The sequence below is a fragment of the Dendrobium catenatum genome, unplaced genomic scaffold, assembly GCF_001605985.2.
Source record: "Dendrobium catenatum unplaced genomic scaffold, ASM160598v2 fragScaff_scaffold_133, whole genome shotgun sequence".
NCBI lineage: Eukaryota > Viridiplantae > Streptophyta > Magnoliopsida > Asparagales > Orchidaceae > Dendrobium > Dendrobium catenatum.
In genome coordinates this window covers 6,731,410-6,742,577 of record NW_021318595.1, presented here as the reverse complement: position 1 = coordinate 6,742,577, position 11,168 = coordinate 6,731,410, and the positions used below count along the sequence as shown (strand labels likewise).

Genomic DNA, 11,168 nt, shown 5'->3' with positions numbered 1-11,168 from the left:
TTTTTCTTCCATAATTATTTTTTTATGGTTGATCTTGTGTCTCTCAAATCTCAGTTATCTACTTATATCATTGATATGCATAAAAATGATGAGTTTACATCTTTGACTAGCATTGTTGCTATTGTAGAATAGATTGTAAAGACAAAAATGAATATTATGTATTCCCTATTTTATAGACTTATTATTTTGCCATTGACTTTACTAGTTGCTTTGCTATAATTGAGAGAGCATGTTCTGTAATGAAGATTATTAAGCATCGATTGCATAATAAAATGAATGATGTCTGGCACAATGACTGTGAAGTGCCACATATCGAGAAGTATTTGACACTGTTCCAAATTAAGTTTTTATGTAATATTATCATTAAATACAAAATTTTTAATTAGTTTTTAATTCATAAATTATAATGAAATGCAAGACTTTGCTTAGAATTTTAGCTTATATAAATTTCTTTAACGTTTTGTATTAATTTTTTATATATTGATTTTGCCAACCTTAAAAAATAAGGCTGGATTCGTCTAATCGTAATTTCTACAACATATAAAAAGTTTGTAGTAAAAATTTTACCAGTGCTAACATATACAAAATCTTAATCGGAATAATCACTAAAACTTACACATTTTTGAAAATTTAGGAGAAGAGTGTTACAAAGTTCTAAAATAATAGAATTATTCAATAAAAAAATTACCATCCACAACCTCAAGGGCAAAATACCAACCAAAAAAGTTGCTGACTGCTTAGGTAGGTGGGCTAAGTATTTAATATAGTCCAAGATTGGGTTTTCTTAATAATACAACTACCAGACTTGATCATTGAGAAGAGTTGTTGAGGAAATCGCGATGCCGCCGTCTGCTCTGCTAGGGTTTCATTTCCGCGCCTGTTCTCTCGCTGGTGAGAGTTTCTTCTTCTGATTTCTCTTGCTTTTTTGTATGGCTTCCTCTCGTCTGCGAGATTCGGGTTTTTTTTTTTTGGGGGGGTGCCGATTTGGGTTTCTTTCCCTCTTCTTAGACCTCATTTATTTTCTCCTAGAATTCTTTTTGGTTTAGGATCCATTTTCGGAAAACCTCTCAAATCGGATTTGGCGACGGCTTCTGGTTCGCGATCTTCTGTAGCTCGCATTCTAGTTGAGATGGATGTTACCGTGAAACACCCTGACAAGGTTTGGGTTGGTTCTGTGGAGTCGGGGTATGTGCAGTCTGTTATTTTTGATGATATTCCTAAGTTTTGTGTTCATTGTAACTCTCTAGGCCATTCTAAGGGTTCTTGCACTATCTTACATCCCAATCTTGTTACTTCTAAACCTACGATTGATCTTGGCGGGGTGTCGGTGCCGACTGTTTCTGCTGCTGTGGATGATGTGGTGAACAATAATGTTGTGATTGTGCCGAATGTGGTTGGGTTGAATAATGATGTAGCTGCTCCGTGTGGTGAGCTGTCCCCGAATCCTCATGTTGATTTGACTTTGGAAATCGTCCAGGATGGCAATGTTTTATGTGAGGATGGTTGTATGGGGGTGGCTGAGAATTTGCTCTCTCCTAATGCTCTCCCTTTGTTCCTTCGTCTGACGTTTCTCGGCTGTTGGCTGAGAAGGTTGTTAGTGACAATTTGGCTGAGAATGTTGTTAGTCCAAAAACTAATCTGGTTGTTTGTGAGAAATTGGTTTCTAATCCTAATGGCGTTGATGATGGGCTGCCTGGTGATTCGGCTGTGTTGGGCAATGAGGAGGTTTCAGAGAGTAGAAAGGTGCAATCTGCAGTGGGGGACCAAGTGCTAGGTAATTTTATTAATGTACCTGTTAACCTTTCAGCAGCTAATATTGTAGTGGGATCTAATTCTGGAAAGGAGGTTAGGTCACATAGTGATTGGTTGAATAATTCGTCTGAGGGTGATTCTGATTCCGAGTCCTTTTCAGATCCTGATTTTGATTTTAAAATGGTTCATGATAGATCTATTAAGGCCAGCGTGCGAGGGAAATTGTGGAAGCGAGGTGGTAGAAGAAGATAATCTGTTTATTTTTTGCTTGTTGCTGGTATCTTCATCTGTTGGTTTTTCGTTTGGAGGATTAATTACTGGGCTATGATGTGCTGGGGCTCGCACCTTCGTCGACTCTCCTGTGGCAACCGTTGGAACCCTTCTGGATGGTCCTTGAGGGTTCTCGTGGTGCTGGTAGTCTTGGTGTTACTACTGAGCCCTCTTTTGGTTTGCCTTTATCTCGTTTGTGGGGTATTTTGGTTGTATCTTTTTCCTGTTACTTATTGTTTTTTGCCAAAAAAAAAAAAAAAAAGAGTTGTTGAGGAAATTTTCCTCTTTGAAAGAGATTGTTTTGTAAAGAATAGCCAATTTTAATAATATATTACTTTAGTTGAGTTCTGTTCTTCAACGGTTTAATTTTAAAGCAAAGCCCTACCAAACATTTTTTTTTAAGATTTTAAGTACTTTTTGTTTAATAAATCTCTATTGATTAAATTTAATATGTATTAAATTTTAACATTCAGAAGAGTTACCAGATTAATGAATTTTATTTCCTCACATTAATTTTAAAAGCCAAATAAATATTTTTTTTAATTTTAATCTATTTAATAAGGATCTATCTAGGATAATTTTTTCTTTTTCCTTTTCAAACATTATAATAATTTTATCTGGGTATTATTTTCTTATTATTTTTTAACTGTTTTTTTAAAAAATTATTTGATGAAAAACTACTATTTTATAATCAAAATAATTAAATTACTTTTTCACAATAACTTTATCTTCATTTGTAACATTTTTTTAATTATTTTTTAAAACAACTTTTAGTATTTAATTCAAAAAAAAAATTACTAAATATCATTTAAAAAAAAACAGTAAAAATTTCCAATTGACCTCCAGACCGTTTGGATTTTGCACATAATAATTTCTCCAAACAAAACCTTTAAAACTAATTTTATAAAATACTGAACTCATCGCAAATAGGCTCTCCATCTTGATTTGCATGATTACTAAAACCTACTCGATTACTCGTAAAACTTATGAAGCTAAAAAGTATTACACTTTAAGGAATTATTACAGTTTGATGAAATATGAGATTTTTACTAGTTTTTATTTTCCATATTTTGAGAAAGCTGAGATACTAATAAACCTTTTAGGTTGTTTTAATATTTGGTATCCCCATCACCCCAATGGATCTAAAATGGAATTTAGTGGATCATGGAGAAAAAGGATTCATGTAGCCGACCCCACGTAGTGGGATAAAGACTTGATGTTGTTGTTGTTGTATACTAAAAAACTATTTTAATAAGTAGTAAGAAAGTCACTCAAAACGTAGCCTAAGATTATTAGTTTTTCACCCATCTCCTTACGTAACCATCAATTATTTCATTAAAATAATAAAACAGAAGCAATCTTCTTCATGGACTGCACCAAATCCAAAACAAACAGTTCTTTTATTGATAGTCGCTGTTGAACACTCTAGTTTCACAGATTCAACTCTTTATCATATATTATCCAAGTAAGACGCCTTATTTTTTATTTCTGTGGTAAGCAGCAGTGCTGTCTTGCAACTATGGCATACTATTTTTAGTTATCTTATTTGCCAAACTACCACACCATTAATCCATTCCATGGAGAAAAAGAGATGAGGCAATCGCGAATGGCGAGTGAAATCCTGGATCCCTAGATAACAAAGAAGAGGAAAGGAAGTCGCGTTAGATCTCTCTGTAGAAAGGTCGCCGATGAAACCAGTGTCATTTGCAGTCTTGAAACATATGACGAAGAAGAAGAGTTCAGTAAGTTGCAACGGGATATTGTTGGTAGAAGTATGTCGACGTCACTAATGGCATTTGCAGATGCAAAATAAAAATCTCTATTTTCTTTATTTTAACTTTATATGGAAACAATGACATTAATGGCAGAAGTACACTAACGACACTAATGTCATGTACGCTTCGCAAGTCCTAAATGAGAAAATTTGGAGGTTTGCTTTAGATATTTGACAGTTTTTTACATAAAATTTGTCGAATACTCAAGACATGAATCCTTTAATGCATTATATTGATGCTGTTGGATGGAAATCAAAATATCCATTTTCTTTTCTTTTTACGTATACATTTTTACAGTACTGTACATGATAAAAAAAATTTAAACTTAGTAAATTTTACTTAAAAAAAAATATTAGTCCATCTAATTAAATGTGATATATATAAAGTTATATAAATTTTTTTTTCCTAAGGAATACAATTAACATTTCTCTTTAGGCAAAAACAAGATTCTTAATTAATGATTAGCTTGATTAATAATGACGATTTATGGATTTGTTAAAATTCTAAATTCAAAGCTTATCTATATATATTAAATTTATATGTATATTGACATTTATCATCATAAAACCAAAAAAAACTTCAATGTTTTAGAGGGAAAGCACAAGTCTAGAATCCAATGGGTAGAGTTTCTTTCCTTGTAATACACTTAAAAAAAAAAAGTAAAAGAAAAAAAACTTTGTCACCAAATTGTGGTTTAGCATTTCAAAATTTCCAACTTGAAAGGTCAAAAACATTTAAGAAAAGGTACGAAAAGAAGAAAATATGTATTAGTTAGCCTAAATTTAGGTTCATTGATCAAATTTTCATCGGAACAAGTTGAGAAAAAAGAATGAATTTCAAAGTCTTTAAATTTATTTTGAAATGAGTATAATTCATATATAATTAGTATCTCACTCATTTATATAAGAAAATATCCAATGACTTTAAAGCTTATCCTGACTGGATATATATTTGATAGAATATCCTAACACAATATTTTTTTGGTAAAGTCTAGGGCTTTCAATAAATGACAACCCGTTTTAGATTTGAAAAATTCAGGTTCAATTTCACCTGTTTAGTTTCTTTTGCTTATTGGAATGCTCTTTTTTTTATCAGTTAACATAAACTTGATAGTTGACAAGTTTAATTTTTTTTAGTCAAAATGGATTATTTGGACAAGTTTAGGTCATCCACGTTGTTATTGAGTTAGATTTGAGCCCATATGTTTGACTTGTTTATTAAATGATTAGGGTTAGTTCAATTATATTCAAATTGGGTTTATTTTGGGTCAAACCCAAACTCTACTCGTTATCCTAACATCTCTAGTCTAATATTAAGGGTTATCATTCTGTGAGCATGATGAATCATCTAGCTCAAATAATCAAGGGAATTATATAAAATTATTTCAATTTCTTGCAAATCATTACGAATGAGTTAGAAAAGTAACATTTAAAAATGTAGGTGCTAAGTTAAAATTAATTGAACCAAAAGTACAAAAGGAGATTTATAGTTTTATGGTTGGTGAGACATTGACTACAATTATGAATGATATTGTTGATTCTTACTTCATTTTTTTAGTTGACAAGTTTAGTGATGTGTCCACAAAAGAACAATTACCTATTGCAGTGAGATATATAGACAAGTTAGGCCAAGTAATTGAGTGGTTCATCATGAGTCTGTGCGAAAAGGTAAGGAAATAACAAATTTTTATTATTACTGAGTTGATTTATTTTACATTGTTGCTGATATGCAACTTCAAAAATTGAACAACCGCTTCTCTGAAACTAGTATTGAGTTACTTTTTTTATGACATGTCTAAAAGTAAGTAATATATTCTTTCCTTTTAAAAAAGGAAAGTTAATTCGTCATACAGAATTATTTTTTCTATAATTGATCTTGTGTTTCTTGAATCTCAGCTATCTACTTATATCATTGATATACATACAAGTGACTAGTTTATATCTTTCACTAGCATTGTTGCTCTTGTAAAACATATTGTAATTGCGAAAAAGAATATTATGTATCACCTGATTTATAGAGTTATTATTTTGACATTGACTTTATGAGTTGCTATTGTTATAATGGAGAAAACATTTTCTGTAATAAAGATTATTAAGCTTCGATTATGTAACAAAATAAAGTTTGTAATTATTTTTCATTAATTATAATGAAATGCAAGACTTTGTTTAGAATTTTAGCTTATATATTGCTTTAGTTTTTGATATTTAATTTTTTTATATAATGAATTTGCCCATCCTAAAAAATAAAACTGGATCCACTCCATCTTCTCTTACTGTTTCTCTCAATTTCTTGATTTTGAAAACTCAGGAGAAGAGTGTTACAAATTTCTAAAATAATAGAATCATTCAAATAAAAAAATTAGTATTGTTTGCCTTAGCTCCGCAACCATCCACAACCTCAATGGCAAAATACCAACCAAAAAAGTTGCTGACTGCTTAGGTAGGTGGGCTAAGTATTTAATATAGTCCAAGATTGGGTTTTCTTAATAATACAACTACCATATTTGATCATTGAGAAGAGTTGTTGAGGAAATTTTCCTCTTTGAAAGAGATTGTTTTGTAAAGAATAGCAACATCTAATATATTATATATTACTTTAGTTGAGTTCTGTTCTTCAACGGGTTTATTTTTAAAGCAAAGCCCTACCAAACATTTTTTTTTAAAAGATTTTAAGTACTTTTAGTTTAATAAATCTATTGATTAAATTTAATATTTATTAAATTTTAACATTCAGAAGAGTTACCAGATTAATGAATTTTATTTCCTCACATTAATTTTTAAAAGCCAAATAAATATTTTTTTAATTTTAATCTATTTACTAAGGATCTATCTAGGATAATTTTCTCTGTTTCCTTTTCAAACATTATAATAATATCATCTGGGTATTATTTTCTTATTATTTTTTGACTCTTTTTTTTTTTAAAATTTATTTGATGAAAAACTACTATTTTATAATCAAAATAATTAAATTACTTTTTCACAATAACTTTAGCTTCATTTGTAACATTTTTTTTAATTATTTTTTAAAACAACTTTTTAGTATTTAATTCAAAAAAAAATAAAAATTGTACTAAATATTATTAAAAAAAAGCAGTAAAAAAACTCTCTCAAACGAAAAAAAAAATTATTCTGTGCGGATAGCGGACAATGTCCAAAGGCCAACTAGAACATGACATGTCACTTTTTTGCTATGTACTAGGTAACATGACTCATTCTAATTGACCTCTGGACCGTCTGGATTCCGCACATAATAATTTCTCCAAACAAAACCTTTAAAACTAATTTTATAAAATACTGAACTCATTGCAAATAGGCTCTCCATCTTGATTTGCATGATTACTAAAACCTACTCGATTACTCGTAAAACTTATGAAGCAAAAAACTATTACGCTTTAAGGAATTATTGGGGCTTTTTTTAATGTAGATATTGTTAACATCAACAGTAACAGCCGCCTTTGAACTTCTTGTGGATATTAAGTGACGGTGGATTACTATATCATTGATCTATAACCACTCCATTTAAAAATGTTTTGTTCTCTTGCATTAAATTTAATTAGAAGACTTCGAAATGAATGTAAAAAAAGGAAGCATGAAAAAGTACAAAGTTTGAAATTTTTTTATTAAATGTTTCACAAAATTAAAATTTTTATAATAAAAAGCTGGTTAAAAAAATAAAAAACAGTTTCAAATGAAACCATAGACTAGAGAAAATGCACTATTTTAGAATCAAAATAATGTCTGTAGAAAATTTGATCTAATATTTTAAGGTTATTTCTGATTCAAGACTAATCGGAGACTTCAATAAAAAAAGTAATTTTCAAAAACAAAATAATGTTTATGCATAAAAGAATTAATCATGCATTTTAAAGGCTTCTTTAAGGCATCTTTTTGACTCTTTTACTTTCCAAACTCAAGCACATTTTTATTTGATTACTACCTCTTATCTTTTCTCTATTCTTTATAAATTTTTATGATTTTACAACCATATCTATTAGTTTACTTTATTATCTAATTTCAATTTTTTTGAATATATATATATATTTAAGAAGTTATTTTCCACAACTTCATCTAGCTCACCTTAGTTTATTGGTTAGGAGCTTTGAATATCAATCAAGAGATATTGAGTTCGAATCTTACGTATGTGATGTTTTTGTAAGTTTGTCTTAATTAGCCTAAATTTCCCCAAAAGAACTTCATTAAATTTTTTATAAAAATCTACATCTATTTCAAATAGAACCTAAATGTATAACAATTTTGATTTTTGAATTCTTTTAGACGGTTGTAAGGCCAAATAACATTGAAAATAACATTATAAGAAAAGGTTATTTCAACATAAATACAAAAAGATTAAAGCTTCATTTGTTACGGTTTTCTTTCTGCTTTTTAAAGCAGTTTTTTAGTATAAAAATTTTAAATTTTACACTAAAAAGGTGCTTTAAGAAATAAGAAAGTCATCCAAAACGAAGCCGAACTTGCTTGGCCTGAAAGCATAAGGCATACAAGAAATCTGTCCCAGATAATCCAAATATAAATATTAAACCACCACATTCTATGATATTTGACATGCTTTCATGCTAATACATTTGGTTTATTGTTCAATACCATGGTTTATAAAACTACAAGTGTTTTGTCTAACAACAATAAAAAAATGCAACAGTTCATGAGGAGAGGACAGAATTGTGTTGAAGCCAAAAAATCATAGAGCCAGGCCTCCATTTGACCCAATCAAATCCTGCCTCTAGAACATTCCGAGAGAGTCAAATTCTGCTAGTTCATGAGCATCAAGAGTTGGTAGAAAATCGAATGAAAAGCTGAGTCCAGTAGCAGGAAAGCAACAAAGCATTGTATGAAATGAAACGCATCATCAAACAGATTGGAAAGCTTCATGGGTAGGCCTGCAGGCCACTAACATAAGTGGCCGAAACACTGGAAGGTATATTTTTCTTGAATTCTTCCCATGAAGAAGATGGTAATACTATGAAGTCAGCATACTTTCCTGGTGAGAGGCTACCTAATTCGTTGTCGAGAAAGCAGGCGTAAGCAGCTCCAATGGTGTACCTGCAATTTGGATGCAATTTATGAGTATTTTTAAATAAGTAACGTCTGCCATCTGCTCTGATCTAGCTGCTCGAAAGCTTAATTTATAGCCCTAACCAATTGGGTAATTGAACGACTAATGTCAGTCCTATCTTCATATTTGCAACAGAGAAAGAAATGGGGCCAAAAGAGAACGAGGTGAGCCGAGAGAGAGAGAGAGAGAGAGAGAGAGAGAGACAAGTGCAAGTAAAAAGAGAAACGAAGTGAGAGTGATCAAGGAAGTAGAAAGAAATGAGAGGAAATAGAGGAGCAGGTGAGCCACAAGATTGACGAGCTGCATACAACTAAGCAGAGCACGATAAACCAACAAAATCAAGTCAAGTTTGAGCGAGGAGTATTTTTCTATTTTCTCAAAATTTTAGAATGAAACTTTAAAATTCTAATTTAGCGAAAAAAGATCCTAAGATATAGTTGCTATATTTCCAGGAAGAATCTTATTAGAATAATTGTGCATATATTAAAAGAGATGAAGAAAGTCATTCCAGTCATCTACATGCAGTATTGCAAATACTTAACGAAGAAAAAGTTATATGCCAAGTCTTCAAAATGTGAGTTCTGGTTGAAAATTGTTAATTTCTTTGGTCATGTGATTAGCGGTGAAGACATTTCTATTGATCAAAATAAAATCCAAGCTATTGCAAAATGACCAAGGACCACTATAGTTTCAGAAGTGAGGAGTTTTCTGAGTCATGCTGATTATTACAGGAGGTTCGTGGAAGGATTTTCTCAGATTGCAATGTCATTATCCAAATTAACTCAAAATGCAATAAACTTTGAATGATAAAATCAGTATGAAGGAGCTTTCTAGAAGTTAAAAAAATTGTATAATGACTGCTAACATATTAAAAATTCCTTCAGGTATAGAAGAATTTTAGATTTTCTGCAATGCTTTGATAAGAGGACTTGGATGTGCATGATACAACATGAGATAGTGGTAGTATATGCCTCAAGGCAATTAAAAATGTATGAAAGTAATTATCTAATCCATGATTTAAAATTAGCAGCTATGATATTTGCACTTAAAATCTAAAGGCATTATTTATATGAAGTTAGATGTGAGGTCTTCATAGATCATAAAAGTCTTAAATATATTTTTAATAAGAAAGAGTTTAATTTAAGGCGAAGACGATGATTGGAGCTCATTAAAGATTATAACTTAGATATACAATATCATCTTGAAAAAGCAAATGTAGTTGCAGATGCATTAAGTAGAAATACTTTTCAAATGTGCAAATTGGTTGATTACCAAGCATGAGTAAATAATTAGAGATATGGAAAGACTAAAAATTTTAGTGGTCAATCAACAACATACTAAAGTTAAGCTATTAAATTAGCCGGTGATTCAATCCATCTTGCAAGATAGAATATATAATTCATTGTCTCAAGATGTAAATTTTAAAGAAATCATAAAGAAAGTGCAGGCAAGATAGTTGGACGATTTGTATTTGATGATGAAGGATTGTTGAGATATAAAGACATAATTTATATTCAAAATGTTAATAATTTTATGGTAGAAATATTTTAGGAAGCTCACCTCTTAGGTTATGAAATTCATCCAGGTAGTACAAAAATGCATCAAGAACTAAAAAGATTATTTTGGTGGCCATTATTAAAAAGAAACGTTACAGAATTTGTAGCAAAATGTATTCCCTTTCAACTGATTAAAGCTGAACATCAAAAGTCAGGTGATCAATTGCAACCTTTACCAAAACCTGAGTGGAAATTGGATGAAATTGCAATGGATATTGTTATTAGATTACAAAAGTCAAGGTAGAGTAGGGATGCTATTTGGGTTGTAGTGGATCAATTAGCAAAATATGCTCATTTCTTATCAATCAAGCAAACATATTAAGTGAAAAAATTAGCAAAGATATATGTTAATGAAATTGTGAGATTGCATGAAATTCCAAAATCTATAGTCTATTACATGCTCATAAAGGACTCCTCATCCTTGCAGTATATCTACTACTACTATATGCAGGTGAGCAACATTCATCATAGTCCTTTTGCATTATGCTTGTAGACAATGGGTCTTTTGCAGCAGCTCGTAGGTGCTCGCATTTGCTACGTGTCATCCGCCTTTGCTTATAGAGGCAATGAAGATGGTGTATTTGGTTGTAGGTTGACGTTGATCGTTTGATGAGCTACATTCACTATTAATTTCCCATGTATATTGATTAGCAAGTTATTGCATCTACTTGTATATCGAATTTATGTTCATAGGAGACTTACTCATGCATCATGTTCATGCGAAGGAGTTATCATACTCATCTCA

At 30.7% G+C, this 11,168-nt stretch overlaps 1 protein-coding gene and 1 long non-coding RNA gene across 2 annotated transcripts in view; one reads left to right on the top strand and one right to left on the bottom strand.

Annotated features, from left to right (window-relative positions):
* The first annotated feature begins 839 nt into the window (after positions 1 to 839).
* Positions 840 to 2,004, top strand: LOC110091797. The gene is made up of 3 exons (XM_020816044.1): positions 840 to 891; positions 1,047 to 1,486; positions 1,591 to 2,004. The coding sequence occupies exons 1-3, from the start codon at positions 840 to 842 to the stop codon at positions 2,002 to 2,004; spliced, it is 906 nt and encodes a 301-aa protein (XP_020671703.1).
* A 6,300-nt stretch (positions 2,005 to 8,304) lies between these two features.
* Positions 8,305 to 11,168, bottom strand: part of LOC110091798 — a 9,151-nt gene continuing 6,287 nt past the window's right edge. The window contains exon 3 of the long non-coding RNA XR_003702523.1: positions 8,305 to 8,854. This is a non-coding gene — a long non-coding RNA (uncharacterized LOC110091798). The remainder of the gene's footprint in view (positions 8,855 to 11,168) is intronic.

What these genes read in the sequence shown, in the direction of transcription:
- LOC110091797 (XM_020816044.1), top strand. Translation starts at nt 840, where the DNA reads ATGCCGCCGTCTGCTCTGCTAGGGTTTCATTTCCGCGCCTGTTCTCTC. An exon ending in CCGCGCCTGTTCTCTCGCTG is followed by an intron (nt 892 to 1,046) that starts GTGAGAGTTTCT and finishes TTTTTGGTTTAG; the next exon opens with GATCCATTTTCGGAAAACCT. An exon ending in AAATCGTCCAGGATGGCAAT is followed by an intron (nt 1,487 to 1,590) that starts GTTTTATGTGAG and finishes TTGGCTGAGAAG; the next exon opens with GTTGTTAGTGACAATTTGGC.